The sequence below is a fragment of the Malania oleifera genome, chromosome 13 (assembly GCF_029873635.1).
Source record: "Malania oleifera isolate guangnan ecotype guangnan chromosome 13, ASM2987363v1, whole genome shotgun sequence".
In the NCBI taxonomy this organism is placed as follows: Eukaryota; Viridiplantae; Streptophyta; class Magnoliopsida; order Santalales; family Ximeniaceae; genus Malania; species Malania oleifera.
The window spans coordinates 36692866-36716062 of NC_080429.1; the positions used below are offsets into that span (position 1 = coordinate 36692866).

Consider the following 23197-nt stretch of genomic DNA (forward strand, 5'->3'; position numbering starts at 1 on the left):
TGATATCCATCCTCATAACCACATGTCCTAAAGAAACAATTTTGACCCACCAGAATTCACATTTCTTCAACTTTGCATACAACGTCTTCGCTTGCGGACTCGTAACACTAACTCAAATGTTCCCTGTGTTTATTCCGTACTCCTCGAGTATACCAGAATGTCCTCAATTAATACCACCACGAACTGATCTAGGTACTCATGGACATCCTGTTCATCAGATCATGAATACCGTTTGGAGTCATTCGTGACCCAAAAGGCAAGACTAAAAACTCCGTAGTGGCCATATCCTGGTTCGGAAAGCCATCTTCGCTACATCCTCCGCTCTAACCCCCACCTGATTGATATCGACCGTAAATCGAATATTCAAAAGACCTGCTTCCCCCTGCAATTTGTCCAAATGAGATCATCTATACGAGGTAAAGGATAACGATTCTTTAGAGTTACCTTGTTAATCTCATGGTAATCAATGCACATCCGCATCAACCCGTCCTTCTTCTTCACAAACAGTACTAGAGCTCCCCAGGGCGAAACACTAGGTCGAATGAATCCCCTGTCAAGTAATTCCTGCAGCTGATCCTTTAACTCCTGAAGTTCTGCTGGAGCCATCTGGTATGGAGCTTTAGAGATCGACACCTTACCAGGCAGCAACCCTATCGCAAACTCCACCTCACGATCCACAGGTAAACCAGGTAAATCATTTGGGAACACATCCAGGAATTCGCTGACTACCCTAATATCCTCGAGTCTCAACTAATCCTGCGGCGGTTCCTCCACACAAGTTAAGTACCACTGACATCCGTCCAAGAGTAGCCTCCTCGCTTGTAGTGCTGACAGAAGTGCTAAACGCACACACGATCCCACAAACTCGTACTCCTGCTCCCCAGGAGGTCTGAAAACTACCACCTTTCTATGACAGTCGATCACGGCATAACTGGAGAACAACTAGTCCATCACCAGAATGACGTCAAACCCTGACATGTCGTATACCACAAGATTCACTGGTAACAGCTTTCCCTGAATTTCCACTAGGCAGTCTATCAACATCTTCCTACAAAAAGATACACTCCCAGATGGCGTAGTAACAACTAATACCTCATTTATGTCTCGGGTGTCAATCCCACACCGTCCCATAAAATTTACAAATACAAAAGAATGGGTTGCACCCGAATCAAACATAACAGAAGCTTTATCCGAAAGCAATAATAAGGTACCTGTCACCACGTTACCTGCATGCTCAGCGTCTGCTGGAGTAAGAGAGTATACTCTAGCCGGAGCTGTATTTGTCTGAGCGGTTCCTCAAGGTATCTGATTACTCCCTCGGTCCCCACTAAATACAGGCACGTCTCGCCTCGGTGCTCGACAATCATGAGACATGTGGTCTGGCTGGCCACAGTTGTAGCAACTACCCCCAAATGACCGGCACTCTCCTTCGTGCCACCTGTGACATCTGGTACAACAACCACCGGTCTTGCTCATCTGAGAGTCCTGGCGCTCGGTATTCTAGTGGTAACTCAAGCCCTTGCTCCTCTTCTTCCACGATCCCCGACGAGATTCTATCTGAGAACCAGAAGGTACCGTTCTCTTCCTCGATTCCTGATCCACCTCGTCCTCTCGGATTCCAGTCTCGATCACCGTGGCTTTATCCACCAACACCGAGAACTCGCGGATCTGAGGCATACCTACTAGTCTGCGAATATCCTTCCTCAAACCTTTCTCGAACCTCTGAGTCTTCTTATACTCGCTCGAGATCATACATGGTGCAAAGCGGGACAACTCTATGTATCGAGCCGCATACCCCTGCACCGTCAAACTCCCCTGAGTCAGCACAGAAAACTCATCTGCCTTCGCATCTCGTACGGAAGCCGGGAAGTATTTGTCAAAGAACACCTCCTTGAATCGGCTCCACGTCATCTCCTTAGGACCAGCTCTTTGCTTCTCCAACAGATTCATCACAGTCCACCATCGACCCGCTTCCCCAAATAATTAGAAGGTAGCATAAAGAACTCACTGCCTATCCGTGCAGTGCATGACTTCCAAGATCCTCTCAGTTTTTTCCATCCAGTCCTCTTCTGTCGTCGGGTTAGGTCCTTCAGAGAATGTAGGAGGATGCATGTGTGTGAACCTCTCAATGGTGCACCCGGTAGTAGTAGGAGAGCGCTTGTGTCTCCTCACACTCTGCCCGATCTCTTGCAATACCTGCCTCATCAAACCCTGAGGCACAGAAGGAGACTCATCACTTGCAGTCTCCTCGGAGCCACTTCCCAGGTTATTATCTTTGGACTCCATTCTGAAACACAATAGGAATCTATCAGTATCCCCATAACACATACAGTTAACACAATGATCTACACTAATTGTGTTAACTACTTCTTGCTAAGTCTAGGTCTGTCTTATCACACCGACACCAAAGTCATCAATGATCTACCCTGCTTTTACTGGAATCGTCATCCCAGGAAAAACACGGAATACCATCGACAATTCCTAGTCTAGCAACCAAACAACCCTCAACCAACTCTATTGATATCCACATCCTATACTCTGGTATGTACTCATAACTAAGCCTAACCAAGTCTACAAGATCTAGTAACCTGGTTAGCTTTGATACCAAGTTGTCACGCCCCGAACTCGAAAATGGGACTCGGGGGTGAAAATTGTAACCTAACCTATCCCTGTATCATACAAATCATCACAGATACAGTACAAAGGATGAGGGTCAAACCCCGTGGGGTTCCCAGGAACCCTAAACACATCCAATCACAATCATGTACGCAGCGAAAAAAGTATTTCTATATCAACATATGCAGTACCATACCAGAGTCTATACATGAGCCAAACACAGCTCTATCAAAACGTACAACGGGTGCCCAAATACAACCCAAAATGGCAACCCAACAAAACTACAGTCCTAGAACTTACCCAAGCACTAACGCAGAACACCGACCATTATGCTCCCTACGCCAGGACATTAGTTTCGGTTACTTGAAGAACCTGTAAAAATGTACGTACAATAGGGGTGAGACACCTCTCAGTAAGGAAGAACACAAGTTATATCGGTGTGTGGCATTTGAGTTTTATCATGATACAACATACACACAGTTAAATGCATTCCAGTATTAATTTACACAGTGCATACACGCACACATACGGCGGCCATTTATACACAGCCCCGTCACAATACATACACATGATTAGTAATCCTCAGTGTCGTCACACTCTTCGGCCCGAAGCCGGCTCGCGACATACGACATTAGCCTGTAGCCAACCAGCGAACACGGCGCCACCGGAACATGGCTAGTCCCTGACTCCCATGGTATCGTATCGGCGCTAAATTGGTGGATCCACACCCTTCGGCCTGATATGCCAGAATAGGCTCACGCCCTCGGATATAGAGCCGAACACTCTTGCCTACATGGCAGGCGATAACACGCCCTTGGATATAGAGCCAGACACTCTTAGTACCTGACACAATTTTGGAACCGCGTTCCTATTAGCATTTCAACATATCACACACACATACATGCTCATATAACCAAACAAACCATACTCATTTGGTAATCTAAATCATGGTTTTCCAAACAAATACAGTTTAAACAAAGTTAAGGCACGACCATCCCAATATCACAGTATAAATCACACATATACTTGATTTTCAACAAAACCCGGGATTCAGCTCGTCGCCCATTTTTTCCCAAAACTGTAATAATGAAAAACCCATAGTTTTCCCTGTTAGATCCCCCCCCCCCAAATGAGTAGCCAAAACACACACATGACCATGGACCACAGTTCCACTGAGTCCGATTTCAAAAATAACCAATATAAACATAGTTCCCCTTACCCTAACCCCGTAAGCAAATCCCGAACTCCAAGGTCCCTAAACAGCGAACCGAGTTCCAAAACCTACAAATCACTGTACATAATATGTTCACAAGATAGTTACCTACAAATCTACCGAATCAGAATTAAAAATCGAGCCTTACCTCGATTTTACACCGAAACCCAAAAATCTCTGAAACGAGAGTTCGATCCATAGAAGTTGTAGAGAATCCTTCCACGATCCTCGTGGTAGTTTCCATTTTTTGATTCGGTCAACGATCGGCGAAGAATTCTAGAGAGAAGGAGTAGGGAGAGGTTTAGAGAGAGAGAGAGAGAGAGATAAAAATCTAAGTTTGCTTAGGTTGGAAGAAATGAGAATTTCCTTTTATAGCCCTTTGACCCGGACAATTTCTAATTTTGCCCCTCTTTTAATATTTAAACCCATTTTTCATATTTCGGGTTCTTACATTTGGGGTGTTACATTTTGGTATCAGATCATTAGATTTTTGGTTCTACAAAATCTAGAATGTATTAATACCAGAGTATATGATTGAGTTGTGATAAGGATAGGGCTAAGTAGATTAAGATACCGTTAGGAATTCTAAGTTGTGTTTCGTAAGCTTGGGGGTAGAAATTCCTTGATGGTCTTCTGTGTTTTTTTGAAGAAGTAGATAGCTTCAGAAAATCATGGTAAATCCATCGATGGTGATGTTTTCGAGCAAAGAAATTAGAACTTGGGATTTGAACTCGAATATTAGGTTAGTTGATTTTTGGAGAAAAAAAAAATCTTCGAAGGAGAATAATTTAGGTGATGTGATTTAATGGTTTGTGGTTAAGTTAGGTGTTTGATATTTAAATTGGAGTATATGAAAATGTGTAGTATGAGGTTGGTTAGTTGATTTCAAAGGTTATGGTATCAAGGGAAACAACAAATACCTCTAGGTAGAGGTGGATCAGCACGAGTGTACTCGTTGATCCCGATTGAGGCAGATATTGCCAAGGGGTATGTATAAGTTTATGTTTAAGATAAATGATAGTTTTATTTAATTATGAATAATGTAGAAATTTATATAATGATATGTACTAGATTGTGTGAGATAGTTAGTTGATAAATTTTTTTTAAAAAATGTGAACAATGATCGGGTAGCAAATTTCGAGGACGAAATTCTTTTAAAAAAGGAAGAATGTAGTAACCCAAGGAAAAAATTATTATTATTATTAAATTGAATTATTGAAATAAATAATATGATGAATATATAAGTATACATATAAGATAAAGTAATGTGGGTATATATATATATATATATATATACATGAAATAAATTAATATTTGAAGCATGACTTGATAAATTTAAAAGCACAATTGGTATCTTCATGAATACATTGTTTACAATTCACGGATGAAAGTCTAAATTTATTGAATATAAAATACATTTCATTTAGGGGGAGTTAGACTTGTTAAATAATGACATCATGATTTATGTTTATTATTGGAAATCATTGAAAATTATGATATAAAATCTTTTGTATTTTTTCATGCTACTTTGAGACTTATTGTTAATCTTATTATGCATGATAAATGCAAAGTTTTTGTTTTGGGCCTTCACTAGATCTATACTTTTACTTATGGTTGGTCATTGCTTTAGTATTTATACGTTTTTCTTGATATCTTTTTTTTTTTTTTTTTATTGATGTCAAAAGGGGTAGAAGTTTTGGGTAAAAATTGAGCTTGATACTACATACCTAAGCATGTATATTGGCTCAGCTATGAAAGTATTTGATCTTGAATGACGTGATCTTGATATGGAAGCTTGTGATTTTGAAATATGAGCATGATATTGAAATTAATATTGAAATTGATCTTGATATTGCAAATATTGTTAAGTAGATGCTTATTGTAAGGGGGAGTCTTTTTAAGGCTTACTCAATTTTTTGCTCCTTATTTGTCATCATAAAAAAAAGGGAGATTATTGGCCTTACAAGGCTTAAAATCTTATTTTGATTATAACAAATCAGAAAAACTTAACATATTTGGTTAAGTGATGATATTTCAGATGACTAAAGTATCGGGTTCTATAAGAACCCGAACCATGATATATGGATTAAGTATATAAAAGAAGGGTAAATTGGTCATTGAGCAGAGTTCGTCGACGAAGTCTATGTGCTGCTCGTCAACGAAATTCAAAGGCTCGTCGACGAGGAGAAGCCGAGAGATTTCAGGAAATCGGGGATCTCAAGCTCGTCGACGAGGACGCCAACTCGTCGACGAGGTAGCCGAGTCAAGGGCTATAAATATCAGTTTCCATTGCTTAATCACTAAAAAAACTCAAAATATCTTCTTCCTATCTCTCTAGAACTTGAAGATCGCTCTCTCTCTAGATTTCTTCGCCGTTCGTCGCATGAATCGTAAATCCGACGTTATCGTGTAGATTAGGGCAAGATTCTCTTCGTGAATAGTGGATCAGAATCTCGTTTCAAGTAGTTTCGGATTTTGGTCAAAAATCGAGGTAAGGCTCGATTTCCATTTTTGTTTCGAAATATGTGTAGTAGTATGAATTAGGGGTGAGCATAATTCGGGGAAAACCGAATTAACCGAATTAACCGACCAAAATTGGTCGGTTCGGTTCGGTTAAAAAATTCGGTTCGGTCGGTTCGGTTATGTTTTCCAATATTTCGGTTAATCGGGTTTCGGTTCGGTTAATGGAGAAAATTAATTTGGTTAACCGATTAACCGATTTACGAATTAATTAAATTTTAAATATAAATTAATAAATTAAAATCTGATTTCACAATTTTCACTCATTCCCGAATCCCTCTCATACTCTCAGTCTCTCACTCTCACTGCGATCAGTCTCACAGAAGTCAGAACATGTAAGTCCCTCACTGCCTTTCGCCGTCGCCATCGCCGTCGCCGTCGCCGTCGCCATCGCCATCGCCATCGCCGTCGCCGTCGCCGTCGCCATCGCCGTCGCCATCGCCATCGCCGTTGCCGGCCATCATCACCAACACAGTCACTGCTCTCTGAAGTCAGAAGCCATCGTCGTCGCCTTGCTCTCGCTCACCCGAGCTCCTCTGCACCACCAGGCACCATCTTCACGCGATGCCTTCATCTGTGTCCATCGCCGTCGCCGTCGCTGGCCATCATCAGTTCATCACCAACAGTGCAACGCAGTAACTGCTCTCTGAAGTGAGAAGTCAGAAGCCCTCACTGAGTCACTGCCTCTCTCTCGCTCACCTGAGCTCACTTCCGCACCACGGCACCACCATCTTCACGTGATGCCATCGCCGTCGCCACTGGCCAGCCATCGTCACACAGAACCACCCCCGACTCCTCATCGTCATCGGCGTCAAGCTCACCCGAGCTCAATTATCTCCCCCGACTCCTTCCTGACTTCCCCCTTCCCTTGTTCGGATTTACCTTCCCAATTCCCCCTTCCCTCATATTTCTCGGTTAAATTAGGTTAACCGAATTACCCGAAAATAAATTCGGTCAGGTTCGGTTCGGTGAGGCCCAATGGTTCGGTCGGTTCGGTTAACACTATTCTTTAACCGAAATTTTCAGTTAATTCGGTTAATTAACCGAATTTGGCCGAACCGACCGTTTGCTCACCCCTAGTATGAATTGTAAGGAAGTATTGTTTTGCGTTGTTTAGATTTTGGTGTCTCGGTTTGTAGTTTTGGGAGCCGTAGAGTTCGTGGTTTGATTTCAGGTTAAGGTAAGAGAATTCAGTTTATATAAGTTTATTTTTGAAATCGAGATTGGTAAACCTGTAGGTTACGATCGTATGTATGTTTTGGTAACTTATTTGGATAAATCTATCGGGTAAAATACGAGATTTTCAGGTTACAATTTTTGGAAAAATTGGGGACTTTGGGTATCATCTCTGCTTTGTTTGGAAAATTATTGGTTACATTTAAATTGTATTATTGAGATGATCGTAATCCATATTTGTATAAAACTGTATTATTGAACTGCAAATGATATGATTTGTCATAAACCAAATAAGTGTGGAATGTATGGTTGTATGTAATTGTTCCAGGTATTTTGTAAAACAGCTAGTGGTGGCTAATTACCGTACGCTGATGAGTATAGGAACATCAGTTCCAAAATGATTCCAGGTTTTGTGAAATCAGCTAGGTTCGGCTAATTGTCGTACGCTGAAACAGCTATGTGGCAGCTAAATACCATACGTTGCTCCATGTACCGATTCATTACCGTGGGCCAGAGTGTCTGACTCTATATCCGAGGGTGTGAAATATCACGAGTGTGTTCCGGCTTGTCACCGATGGGTGTGAGCTACACCTTGTTGGCGACTTACAGCTGTGAGGCTTCTGTTATCACAGGGTATCAGTTGGTTTAGTGTGACGACACTGACCGTATGTTTGGGTATCGTATGTACTGGAATGGATTTGTGAAAATACTGGATCTGTATGGAACTGTGTGGAAATATTTCAAAATTGTATCATATTGTATGGTATTATGTTTTATGTAAAATAACACTGGTATATCACACACTGATATAACCTGTTTTCTTCCTTATTGAGAGGTGTCTCACCCTGAATGTATATACTATGTTTTTTAGGTCCTTCGGGTAGCCAAAACTAGCATCCTAACATCCAGAAGTAGAGGTGTCGTTTAGCTACATTTAGTGCCTGATTAAGTATGAGTTTTGTAACCGGGTTGTCGTGATGGTTTTTGTAGACACCTGGAGTATGTTTTGTAATTATGGGAGCGTATGTCCTAGTATTGTATAGACTATGTTATGGTATGTTATATGGATAGAATGAAAAATTTAAACTGGACACAGGCTCAGATGACTGAATTGATGGTTCAGTTTTCTGAGGTCCATGGTTAGACGACTGAACTGATGGTTCAGTCTTCTGAGGGTGTATTGCCTCTTCTATATTCCTTCAAAAAAATCTTTAGTAGACTGAATGAATTCTTCAGTCTTCTGAGGTACCTCTCCATTCTTCTGAGGGTACACCTCAGTCATCTAGGCAGACCAAATTCAAATTTTTCATTTTAGTTTTCAAAAAGTTATTTGCTCTCTGGCTTTGAGTATTCATAAAATATTTTTCATAGTTTTGAAATAAGGTCTCTAAGTCCATAATTAAACCTAAAAGAGCTTCAAAATATTTCATAAGATATTTAAACATGAAGTACTTACAACAATGGTCTTAAAGCCTAAAATTCTAATCTTCAAGCCTTTCCAATGTATTTTGCTTTATGTCCCATTTGACTTGAGCTTTGAGTCAGCTTTAAGTTTCTACATATATTGCTCCTGTTGGTGTTGCTAGAACTATCTTTTGGATCACACTACATATGAATGTGGTTCTTTAAGTCCTTAGTGATCTTTGAGCTTTCTATTGATTTTCCTTTGAGCTTTGTCTTTCCGAAACATCATCATTCTAACAAACACATATTAAATCATTCTTTGTTTGTTATCATCAAAATAAGATTGAAAATCCATGTTAGGCCAACACCTCAGAATACTGAAGATTAAGTTCAGTCTACTAAAGAATTTTCTAGAGAAATCCTGAAGAGGCAGTATAGCCTCAGAAGACTGAACTCTTCACTTCAGTCTTTTAACCCTGTTTCCAGAAAGAATTTTTCAATGTTTTAAAGCATTTTAGAAGACTGAACCCAACACTTCAGTCTACTGAACACTGTTAACGACCATATTTTTAAAAAATTTTAAATTCAAATTCGTATTTCTTGTCATCCAAACTTTCTATAAACTTGGGAAACACTCCAAGTCAATTGGGGAACACAAAATAGACTTGATTTCTCATCTATAAATAACCCTACAAGGCTAAAGATTTATTACACCAAGAAAATACATCAATCAAGCTTTCTTGCTCTTAAATCTCCCAATTCTCTCAAAGCTCTCTTGTGCAATCAATTTCTAAATTTTACTACTAATATTTTGTTGATCTAAAGGCCACGATTCTTGTGTTCTCAACTGAGTTTTACAACTAAGAAAGAACCCCACTAATATCTTCTTGAGCTTCATCTTTCCATATTGATATTTACTTTGAAGTATATTAGAGATTTCAATTGTACTAACCAGATTTATGTGAGAGCATCTCTTGTACACAAAGAATTTGTTCTTGTTTTGTAGTTCTTTGACGATTCCAAGTTGTTGGATCATTGGACTGAGCATGGGGTATCGCCTGGAGAGGCATTGCTCTAGCCTATTGAAGGAGTGTCTAAGCGTGGGGTATCGCTTGTAATGGTTTGCTCCGCCCGGAAAGGAGTGTTCTAGTGGAATTCTTAGGTGGTATTGGCCTAAGGTGAGGACATAGGCTAGGGATAAGCCGAACCTCGTAAAAATCTCGGTGTCTCTCTTTCACTTCTATATATATATATATATATATATATATATATATATATATATATATCTTGTGTGTGTATGCAAAGTGCAGATTGTTGAGATTAAAAATTGAGATTAAAGAAGACTCTTAATATAAAAATGTACATTTTGATTAAACTTTTTCGGAAACCTAAAAGGGGAGTACATTGTTTAATCTTTAGTAGAAATCTTAATTAAGAGAGTGTAAACAATTTCATTCAATAGAGGGCTTACATATATTCACAGGACTACAAACAAGCAAATATCTTGAGTTCTCGCAAAAGCTGAAAGTACCAAAAAGTTGCATACTATATCTTGGTTTGGTATCTTTTTTGATTGATTAATTTAGTTTTTGGTTGGTTGTTAGATTGCTTAAGTTTTGTTTGCTTGTGTTGTGATTGGTTAATGGATTGATTTAAAAAGCATTGCCGTGTGTTTGATAAATTAAAAAGAGGTTCAAGAATTCATAAAAAGAACTAAAATTTTTAGTAACCCAATTCACCCCCCCCCCTCTTGGGCTAACTCCTTAACTTTCATGTTTTCTGCTGAGATTTTGATTTGTAGTGTGATATTTTGGCCCCAAACATGATATTTTGTGAACAAGCATGTTAATTTGACGCAAAAGGCTAGAAACTTTATTACCAATATCAAGAATCCAATCAAACCCATTAAAAAACATAAGAGAAACAAATTACAATGAGAAATTGAACCTAATTATAATGAAACGGGATAAGAAATCCCCATATGAAAAACATAAAAGAAACAAATTAAACCCAAGCTGCCTTCCCATCCCTTCGAATACTGGACAGTAATAGATCCACGAAAACCCCAAAATAATGAGGCCCAAAAAGAAGCAAGAAAAACAACTTTCACGCAAAGCAATCTTGGAGATGTCTTTTTTTTTTATCTTTAAAACCTCTAGCATTCCTTTTCGGCCAGAGCAACCACAAGATTGCTGCAAATATCCTCTCTCTTCTTCGTCCTAAAACTTAAAAAAAACCCTAAATTGTAGCCAGAGCCACCCATACCTCATTAAAGTACAGAAACAAATTCAATTGAAATCATGTGTTAACTTTACTGTAATCCCAAGAGGGGGGATGAATTGGTATTTTAAAAATTTCTCGCCTGAGTCAATTATCCAACAACATTATTACACAATCCTAGGGTCAGTCTAGTGCAGATATAAAATAAATCAATATATTCAGCTGAAATTAAATTATACAAGTAAACTAATTACGCATGCACAATAAATCAAGTAAAGAGAGATAACACTAGATATGTTATTGAGGTTCGGCAAATGTGCCTACGTCCCCGCCTTGGCTCACACGCATAAGGATTCCACTAAGGCTCACTTTACGGGTGGAGCGGCATCGAAATACAACCAGGTCAAATTAACACAGGGCTGACCTCAGCGTTTACAACCTATCTTTTTGGGCTGGATTAACGCCCCCTCAGGCCACGCCTAGAATATAACCAATTCACAATACAAGATGTGTACAAATTATATGCTTCTCCAACAAGACGATTTGCACCAGTATCAATCAATGCACACCAATAATGCAAGAACTATAAGCTCAGTTATATATATGTGCAATCAACACTCTATATAATGTCTATTCAATCAAGCACAACAGTGTATTAACAAGTTGATCTTTTAAACCATGTATAAATGTAAATCTCAATAACAATTTAGAGTTTCAAAGATTTTCATAAAGAGTAATCAAAATATCTCTAAAAATATTTTCTCAATATTCAAGCACAAGAGATATTCAAAAAATGAGTTTGTGAAAAGATTTTTGCACACTCAAAAACACAAGCTAAGGTATCTTGCAATTCAAATGCCAAGACCCACAAGCTTTAGAGTTTCCCACACAAAGGATTTATTGAGTTAAATCGGGGGAAAAATTTAGCTATAACTCTCAATAAAAAATAACCAAGCAATCACTCAATGAGACTTTTTAGCAATTAGGAATAATATAGAATCACTTAAGAATACACTCACAAGGCTTGATTTAGCAAAAAAAAAGTAGTATGTGAGGGTATAGGCTTTGTATTGGAAGAAAGAGCTTAGAAAATTTCAAAGAATTTTCCACTTAATCAAAATGCTAATGAACTCCTAATCTGAGCAAATGAAGCCATATATATAGACAGGGCCAAAATTATAACAGTTGGGGATACCGCAGGAATTATTAAATTTGTCTTAAAAGAGTTTAAGAAAATTAACCCTGTTTAACCCCAAATAACTACAGTAAAAATTTGGCCATGTTCGGGTGCCTGAACAAACATTCGGTTTGCTGACCCAGGCGATTTTTCAACCTACTCGAGGTTCGGTCGCCTGGGCTCAAGTTCGGTTTACCGAACTTACACTTTCGGTTGCTCGAGGGTGATTTTGAATGTCAATGTTCGGGCACCCAAGTTGTTGGACAAGGTCAGTATAAATGTTCGGTTGACCGAAGATGCCAAGGTCTTTTTTGGTTCGGTCACTCGAAGTCAAGTCAACACTCTGACTTTTTCAACCGTTCGGTTGACCGAGGTGTTTTCAACACCAAGGTTCGGTTGCCCGTAGCCCTAACATTTTAACACTTTAAGTCTTGTTTCAAATAAATAACTTCTCCTGATAACATATGTGATAATGGGGACTAACCTAAATGCAAGTGCAAGGACCTAGGGTCTTTCTAAGGTCTTTGAGCTTATAGAATCCTACATGCATGATGTGCATCAATTATTACAGACCATTCCTACTTAAATACTACATACCCGAATTGAACTTAATATAAATTACAACAAATAAATATTCTGGGTTTTCATTTTCTTCAAGTTACCACATGCCACCATATGATCTCGCTAATATGAACCTACACATAAATTTGACTGACATTAAATACCAAAGTATTTGTCATGATCAAAACAGGATATGACTTATAAGATCAACATTTTGTTTTAAATTCACCTCTTGAAGTCAGAAATCAAATGATTTTCCTGTTTGTGCCCATCTAATCCAACCATTTTCAACTAGACAGCTTGCAGCAAAACAAAATTTAAAAAAAAAAAAATAAGGTAATGAACTAAGCCTAAAGCAACCCAAAGGCAGTAACAACCCAAGAAACCGAGGATCAAATAATATAGTTGTGCCCTTTTACTTTTCCCAAAATCACTGTTTCTAGAACACCTCCATGTTCCAATTCTTTGCAAAAATATTTGTTCCTCTGTATTGAGTTTCTGAGCACCAGAATAAATTATATGCACATCCTCAAGATTTTCTTAACATGTTACAGCATGTTGTTATCTAAAGGAGTTGTTACCAGATCCACACACTCACCGAACAAACGACAATTGGTTAAAAATTGTTGATTCTAAAAGCAGTTTCAAAATTTTCTTATTTTTAAAAAGAAGAATGGTTTCTGATTTTGAAGGTTAGTTTTGCTCTCTCATAACTTGAGCTTCTGTTGATTCTACTGCAGGGCAGTAGACTGCTATTAAACAGGAATAATCAGCCGGGTATGCTGCACTCAAGCCACAATTTAGTTTTGGGTGAGTTTGGATTGTGCTGCAGATTCAAATCTTTTGAAGTCTTGATGCGTGCAAATTAAACATTTTGCTGCTATCTTTTACATCTGATGAGTTACTCGCTCGGATTCCCCTTCAAGACAGTACGGGTGATGGACGCAAGCTTTAGTTTCCAATGCATGAATCAAGTCTCTGTCACATCCGTTCTCCGGCTTTACTTCATTTACAGCAGCTACTTTTGTTTTTGATGTGGCATTTATTAATTTGTTTATGTTAGATGGAATTATTTTCTATAAGAATTATTACATGTATCCAACTTGGCTTGGGATTCTTTCTCCCCCTTTTTAATTTAAGGTCAACTTGGTGAGTAATGCAGAAATGATTTAATTTGCAGGATTGGTCGTAACGATGATTGTGTTATAATGCAAGTTCCCATTCTAATTTGATTGAAAGGGCTAGAGAATGAGTAATTGAAGTTAGTTTTGTTTCCATGGCTGTAAAAAATAATCTACTCCACACAGCTTTGCCTTTGGATGGTTTTTTTTTGGTGATGTTTGCTTTAATTTATTGCCCTTAAAATGCTAAAATTAAGAGCAGGAAAAAATGATCCACAATTGAATACATGATTGGTCCATGTTCCAATTCTCTGCAAAAATATTTGTTCCCCTATATTGAGTTTCTGAGCACCAGAAAAAATCATATGCACATCCTCAAGAATTTCCTAACATGTTAAAGCATGTTTTCATCCAAATGAGTTGTTACCAGTTCATGATTCTTAAATTGCTACTATTTATGTTTATTTTTTTATTGCAGCATCATCTTAATTCATCTTACATAAAATGATACATAGATTGCAAATAAATTAAGAGACAATAAACAGTGAACACAGAAATAAAAGACCATTTTAAAAAAATCTTAGAGCTGTTTGGGAATGCAATTTTTGTCTCCTGAGCACATTGGGTCCGGATGGTTTGATAAGAGTTGATTTTTCTTTTATTCTCCAAACTTGTCTAATTTTTATATCTTTCCTCTTTAATGGACATTCAAATTTAATGTGTCCTTTCTTCTTACATAAAAAACATGTAGTGTGAGTATAAGCATTAGAGGAGGTGCTAACATAGTCTTTGGAGGCTTTCGTAAAGTACGCCATACAGAAGTTCTTTTTTCTTATATTTTCAACTCTATTGAACCCTATGCCTTCTTTATTTAAAGACATTCTTAGTGCATCAATCATTCTATCAAAGTTCTCTTTTCCTCTAGTAAAATTGTAGATTATTTTAGCTTGATCTTCATTTTTCCTTTTAAGATCACTGATTTCTACGTCTTGTATATTTTTATCTTTCTCTTGCAGCTTTTCTTGGTTTTGAGACATCTTGATAATTTTACTTTCTAATTTAGAAATATATAAGTCTTTTTCATTATCCTTGGAAGTTTTGGTCTTTAGACCTTCAAGTTCTTTTATTACCTTTTCATTCTTGCTTTCTAATCGTTTAATATTTTTTTCTTATATACCTTGAATAGTTCATTTTGAAGTTTCTCATACGAAGACATATTCTCATCACTGGATTCATTAGATGAATAACTACTATAATCATTAAACGATTTGGATGAAGTGCTTTGTTCTTCATCATCGTCCCATGTCATATATTAAGCAACCTTTTGATCACTTGATTCATTATCTGAACTACTTGTACTCATATTATCCCAAGTAGTTGCTTTCATTGCCTTTTTCTTTTTCTTTTTGGAGTTTTTCTTAAGTTGTGGACAATCTGATTTTATATGTCCAACTTTCTTATAATTATAACATGTTGGAGGTTCAGCCTTTGTTTTCTTTTTACTGATTTCCTTCTCTTCTTCTTTATCTGATTTTGAGTTCTGGATTTAACTTGTATAAGAATTTTTGCAAGTTTCTTGGATATGAAGGCTATCTCTTTTTCATCCATCTCTTCTTCATCTTCATCTCTAGAGTTTTCATTTGATGCTTTAAAAGTAATGGATTCCTGAGTTTTAGTTTTTCCACGTCTTTCATTCATAGCCATTTCATAGGTGAGAAGTGATCCTATGAGTTCATCTAGTGACGTAGTCTTAAGGTTTCTACCTTCCGTTATTGCTTTAGCTTTTGGTTCCCATATGGGTGGAAGACCTCTAAGGAATTTACAGATCATCTTATAGGTGGAATATGTTCTCCCCAAAGCATTTAATGAGTTTATGATATGTGTGACCCTAGTGTACATATTTGTATCAGGATTCATCCTAAAGGCTTTGTATTCACTAGTCAACATATCGATCTTATTGTCTCTAACATCTACGGTACCTTCGTAGGTTACTTCAAGTTTATCCCAAATCTCTTTCACTATTTTACAAGCCATAACTCTATTGAATTCATTAATATTTGCTGACCTGATTGGTCACACCCAGTTTTGATCATAACAAATACTCTTGGTACTGATGGTTGTACTAAGGTTTGCATGCAAGTTCACCTTGCGCACGTACTCGAACTGAAAGACATATCATGATGACGTGCGGTGTTCGTGCCGATGAATAAAAAAGTTTTGTGTTGTTTTTGTAATTCTTTTTCACTTTCTTCATTCTGGGATGTAATATTATTATGGATTGTACATTCCTATGACTTGTAATAATTTGCATCATGCATAATAGGTAGGTATGCTCAAACAGACTCTAGTTGGACCTTAGGTACCTACACTTAGTGCATATAGTCCCCAACATCACTTATTATATCTGGAGAATTAAATAAGGCAAAATTGGACCTTAAATTGAAGATCTTGAGAGAGCTCGGGTGACTGAACCTGTGGCATTTAAAACGCCTCGGGCGACCAAACCCTAGACAAAGTCAAATTGTTGACTTCTTGTTTGGCAAACCGAACCAATTTGAACGTATCTTCCTCGGTCACCAGAACCCGTGTTAGAACACTTTTAACCAACCCGGGCACCCGAACCCGCGCATTAAAAAAGATCTTGGGCGACCGAGCTTGCTAGTTCGGTTAACCGAGCTTAGCTTCGGGCACTCGAACCGCGGACATAATGCTTCTGACTTTTGTTCAGCCAATTGAAATTGACTTCCGGCACCCTTGAACCTTTAAAAATTGGTTTATGATTGAGTTTATTCAGGCACCCGAATCTCAGACTGGGCACCCGAATCTCGTGGGTTAAATTAATTTTTACTTGAAATTAAAAGGGGTAAACTGGCTTAATTTTTCTAAACTTGTTTTAAACTTTTCTTATTATCCTCATTGAGTCCCCAATGGTAAAAAATTTCCCCTTGCCCATATATACATGTTCATTTACAATAATTAGCAATGATTAGCAAAAATAATTAAGGCAAAATTCTCTCAAATTCAAAAATCCCTTTTTAGCCTATACTACTCCCAAACACTATACACTTAATTGTTCTTGATCCTTCAAGTGTTGTGAGTATTTCTAAAGTGCTTGTGCTTAATCTCACTAGCTTATACTCTCATTTGCTATATTGTTTGATTGATTTTATTTGAGAGTATAACATTAAGTTCTTCCAATGATTTCATTTGATAAATCTTATGTGGGAAGACTTTGAGGGTTGTGATTCTTACATTGTAATTGCAAGTTACCTAAGCCTATATTTTTATGTGCAAAAATCTTTTTTAAAGTTTGCATTCAAGCACTCCTTGTACTTAGTATATTGAGAACATTTTGCTGAGTTTGTTTGAATCAACTTGCTAGCATATTTGAAACCTTGATATGATTTTGTAATATTCAAATATTGTGTTTCAAATCCTGCTTAGATATACACTCTTGATCTAGATTGATTATCTATACTTATTTGAGTGTTTGGCACACATTAGAGCACTGCGCATATTTACATATCATACCTGCTTGCATTATTACTTGAGCTATTCTGGTGTACATATTTGCTTGTGAAGAAGCGTATTTCCGTGTACAAAAATTTCATATCATTTGTTGTATTCCAAGTGTGGCCTGAAGCGAAAGGACTAGCCTTGTGGAATAACCCCAGATTGGCTTAGGACCCGATTAGGAGAAGTTAGGTGCGCCACTCTGGTTTTGGTAAGGCGTGTGTTGTGTTAGGTGCCGCTCCACCCGTTTAAGTGAAGCCGTTTTAGTGGTGAAATTCTTGTACTAGTGTTAGCTAAGGCGGTGGAAGGTAGGCAATTTGGCCGAACCTCGATAACATATTGTGTGTATTGTTTTACCTTTTCGCACTGTTTACTTTCCTGCAACGTGTTACTGTTTATTTATTGATAGCATAGACTAACCCTCGGTTGTTGTAATACTGCTGCTTACAACTGATTTTGACCTAGGTGATAATTTTTAAAATAACAAATTCCACCCCCCTCTTGGGATTGCCCACCAAAACCTAACAATATCAAGTGCACATATAGGGTGTGTTATAGCACTTCAACCTTCCAAGCTTTTTCAATCATTTGAAGAAAATTCTTGTTCCAATAAGTCCACAAAAGCTTGGTGGCTGGTTGAGGATTTTAGCTATCATAGGTGTATTAGATCTTTATGACTTCAGTTAGGATTTGCTACACACCCTCTTCCAATTGAAGTGAGGCGTAGTCCAAGAGGGGGGGGGGGAGGTGAAGGACTTATCAATCTTTTTTAGCAATCAAACAACCAATCTTATTACTAGCAAATTGGATAATATAGCTCTTTGGAAATTAATGTTTCACATGAAATTTGTGTCTAACTAAGATTTCCAAACTATTAATATCTACACCAAGTTAATCAAACTTTTCTAGTTAAAATCTTAACTTGGATTTTGTTTTGAGCAGTACTCATACAACCACACAATATATATGATGATGTAAAAGGTAGGGTAAGAAGCAGAAGATAAATCAATACCACCTACGTTGTTTCCAAATGTATAATAGGCAAGCCTCTCCACAAAAGATCCAACAATTCTTGCCAAGAACTACAAGAAAAAAGAAATATTCTGGTGAGGTACAATTGACCTTCAAATATCAAATTGAAATAAAGGGAATTATCATAGGGATCTTCTCTAGATGAGAATTAGCAACTCAGAAGTAATAGAATCAAAACGAGGCACTCAGAATTCTCTGCAAATCATATAGATAATGTGTCTTCGCCTATGTAATTTCTTGGTGAGTTTAATTTCTATGATTTAGCTTCTAAAGATTTGCTATACTTGGAGTGTTCCCCTACCTCTAAAATTATTCTTCTGAGTATTCTGAAGAAATTCTTTAGCAGATTGAAGTTAAACTTCAGTCTTTGAGGCAATACTTCAATCTTCGGGAATTGTACCTCAGTCATGTGGGCAGTCCCTTTTCGGGTTTTTTCAGTTTAGTTTTCAAAAAAACTCTTTTTGCTCTTTTACTTTGATTACTTATAAAACATTTTCTAGGGTTTGAAATAAGGTCTCTAAGTCAATAATTAACCCCTAAAGAGCTTCAACATATTTTCATAGATATTTAAACATGAAGTATTTACAACATTGGTCTTAAAGCCAAACTCTAAGCTAGAAGTCTTCTATGAAATATTTGCTTTGTGTCCTCTTTGACTTGAGCTTTGAGTCAACTTTTGATTTCCACATAGTTTGATGTTTGCTTGAGCAATCTTTGGATCATTTTGAATATAAATGTAGCTTTAGAGTCCCAAGTAATCTTTGAACTTTTCATTTTCTTTTCTTTCTTTTGAACTTGGTCTATGAGCAATTTGGAAACATCATCACTTAAACAACACATGTTAAATTATCCTTTATTTGTTATCATCAAAATAAGATTGAAAAGTCATGTTAGGCCAACACAAGAAAAGTAAGAAAAAGATTGATAAACCTGGTTTGGATCAAGTACGTCAGATGCATTACAATCCGCAAGACTCTTATATGGATTTAAAGCAGTCCGCCAAAGTCCATGAATTGAGAAGTTTTGATAAACGGGTCTAACACATTTAGTTTTGAAAGTCGGTGGTTGCAAAAGTTATTTGGCCAATGTTGCGCAAATGCAATATAATCATATAACTGTGCTTCACCACAAAAGAGTATTGAGCACTTGAAGAGTGAGAGAATAATAGTCAAAACCAAAAAAAGATTTGGATGACCGATGACACTCGACATTGTGCCTTGCTTGATCTCTTTTTCTTACCTCCTATTTCCCTTTTATTGTTTATTGCACAATGTCAATTCCACTTATATATACATTCAATCACTTAAATTTTAAGCATATTCTTTATAGAATTATATATTATTTTAATATCATCATGTCATATCCCCATGAAGTTCACGCTAGGTCTTTATTTTTTTGAAATGTTCCAAGATACAATTTTGGGAAGTAATTATATTGCACAAATAGATTATTTAAATATGATATAATTAATAAGCATAATAAATATTATTTTAATTGCTGTAAGGAAAATATTGACATGTAAAGAAAAAAACTAATTATTATTTGTATTAAAATATATCCAAATAAAAATTAATAATGAAAATTTTTATTCTATTCACATGTTAAATGCCAGCGTGCATTCACTAGGGCACATGTGATGCAACGTGGTCCATCCATGGCTAATTGCATGAAGGATTCTTCAAAAGATAAATAAATAAATAAATACCATATACATATACATATATATATATATATATATTTATATACAAGTCTCATGATATCATTGGCCCACAAAACAATATAAGAGAAATGCTTCACACGGTTACTCTTTTTTGTCAATACACCATAATTTCATAATAGCCACAGGGCCGTGAAGAATAGCATTGTTCTTTCCAACCGTGCATGGATCATGCTATATCGTTTGTTCATGTTTAAATGTAGGGAATGAAAAGAGAAATATGTAGTAAATATTCAATTCACAACTTTGTAAGTTGATAACTTTGGATGGAAGAGATTGAAATAGAAATTTTGAAAACTTTGCAATACAAAATATATGCAATAAAGACAATAATAATTTTGTCCTTTCACTAACGTATTTGTCGAGTTGGAGCCCTTTGATAATATTATATTTAAATTACAATAAATTATTAAATATTAAGTTTAAATAATTTTTATAATAATTATACTAAAATTATTATTATTATTATTATTATTATTATTATTATTATTATTATTATTTTGAGCCACGAACTCATATGTCCTTTGTTTAATTCATAATAGTGTCAAATCACTACTCAAATTTTTGTCTCATGGGTGATCAATTGTATTATATATATTAATTTCATTGAAATACATGAATAATCATCATTTAGAAATCATTTAGCTTAATTAACTTAAATATGTAATTGATGATCTAAAATATAATTCTCTTTTTTTAAGACATTCTTTACAGAAGTTATATATTATTTTAAGATCATCATGTCATATCCCCATGAAATTCACGTTAGGTTTTTATTTTTTTGAAATGTTCCAAGGTACAATTTTGAGGAAGTCATTGCTTTCTAAATAAGGTAATATATATATATATGAATTATGAAAATAAATTATTAAGATAAATCATGACTCATGCAAGAGTACGACATGCAGTCTAGACCTATGGAGATAAAATAAATTAAATAATGAGTTGACTCTTTCAATAAGTTGATTATATTACACAAATAGATTATTTAAAATATGATATAATTAATAAGTATAATTAAATATTTTTTTTGATTACTGTAAGGAAAATATTGACATGGAAAGAAAAAAATTAATTATTATTTTCATTAAAATATATCCAAATATAAATTAATAATGAAAATTTTAATTTTATTCACATGTTAAATGTTAAGTGCATTCACTAGGGCACATGTGATGCAACGTGGTCCATGCATGCCTAATTGCATGAAGGTTTCTTCAAAAAAGAAAAAAATAAATAAATTCCATATATATATATGTCTCATGATATCATTGGCCCACAAAACAATATAAGAAAAATGCTTACAATGTAATCAACGATAGCACCATGGGTAAGCCATCTTCATTCAAAAGTATCTTTCTTCCAGTTTGTGTCGTAACACTTGATCCTTTCAAATCACACTCTCTCTCTCTCTCTCTCTCTCTCTCGCTCTTTCTCTCTCTCCATCTTAAGACTTTTATGTGCAAAGGGAATTCTTCCCTTCACCACTCTCACCATTTATGAGCTTTAAAGGATGACAAGCACTTCCTTCTCTTGCGCTTCACATTTTCAAAGGGCATTTCCAAAAAATTGCAAGAAAACCACTTTCAAAATACTCCAATGAAATAAAGACTTGCTGTTTACCCCTAAATCTTCATTTATAGTGATATATATATATATATATATATATATATATCAAAGTCCTAAGGGAGGGAGAAAAGCCCAACATTTTTTGTACACAACAAAAGTTGTGATTAAAATTTTTTGTACGTTAGCATGGCTTCAGTGCATAAAATCATTTCAAATGAGCAGCAAATGCAATTGCTAATCTTCACCACCTTTCCCACGAGTTAGCTTTCCGGAAACACAAAACCACACAAGCAAAGCAGTAAACAAATTCAGGACAATTTCGAAGGACGAGAGAGAGAGAGAGAGAGAGAGAGAGAGGAAAGTACCAATATCACACTCCGTCCCAATCGCGAGCACTGTGGCCAGATACTTCGTATCAGACCCGCGTCTCTTGAGCTTCACCTGAGTATAATGCTCCACCGAATGCGCATTCGTCAGCACCCTCCTGCACCCAATGATAAACCCGCTGCTGCTCGAACTGTACTGCCTCTTCCTCTGCCAAGGAAGCGAGAAATTCGGCTCAGTATGGACGCAAAACACCTTCACCACGGCGTCCATCGACGGCACCGCCCTCACCACGCTCTCCCACCTCACCGGCGCCTCCGTGTGCGCCGCGACGTCTCCGGGAATCGACACTGAGAGCACAAAATCGCCATGGTTCTCGACGGCACGAGAGACACGGCGGACTGGAGACGAAATGAGGGGCATCTCGGGCTTGTCGGAGAGTTTGGGAAATTTGCGGGGGCGACCGCGGCGGCGTTGGCGGTGGGTGGAGGGAGCGCCGGCGTCGACGAGCTCAACATTGCTGACGGAGAAGACGTCGTCCAAGGGGGAGGGGGAGGAGGAGGGGTTGGGGTTGGTGGTCTGAAGATCTAGAGTTTCGGGCACTGGGTTCTTGGGTTTTCGACCTCTTTTCCTCTTGATTTTGCCCATCGGAAACTCTGTTTAGGGCTTGTCTGCTTTCTGATTCTTCGCAGACTGTGATGACGATCGGCCGGAGGGAGACTCAGACAGGAGAGAGAATGGCTTCAAGATTCAATGGGGGTTTTAGTGAAATTAACGCGTGAAAGCGTTAAAACGGCATCCTAATTACCATTTTAAACAACAACAACTTACAAAGCGAGCCATCTAGAAACCTCCCAAAAAAATTTACATAGCAATGGGGCTTTTTTGGTCTTTTCATTTCAGAGATCCCATCCTTAATTTTGCCATTAACACCAATATTTCTAATTTTTCAACTCACTTTTCGCCAAATCTAATTGTTCAAAATAATAAGGAATATTATATCATTATTTTGACTTCGGCACATAAATAAAGGT

At 37.0% G+C, this 23197-nt stretch overlaps 1 protein-coding gene and 1 non-coding gene across 2 annotated transcripts in view; one reads left to right on the forward strand and one right to left on the reverse strand.

Annotated features, from left to right (window-relative positions):
* Window positions 1-22980, reverse strand: part of LOC131145570 (protease Do-like 9) — a 45491-nt gene extending 22511 nt beyond the window's left edge. Inside the window, exon 1 of the mRNA XM_058094730.1 lies at window positions 22205-22980. Within this exon, the coding sequence (XP_057950713.1) occupies window positions 22205-22811 (607 nt within the window). The 5' untranslated portion in view covers window positions 22812-22980. The remainder of the gene's footprint in view (window positions 1-22204) is intronic.
* LOC131147042 (small nucleolar RNA snoR60) lies at window positions 13775-13853 on the forward strand. Its single transcript, XR_009134572.1, has one exon. It is a non-coding gene; the product is annotated as a small nucleolar RNA snoR60 (small nucleolar RNA).
* Window positions 22981-23197: the final 217 nt, after the last annotated feature.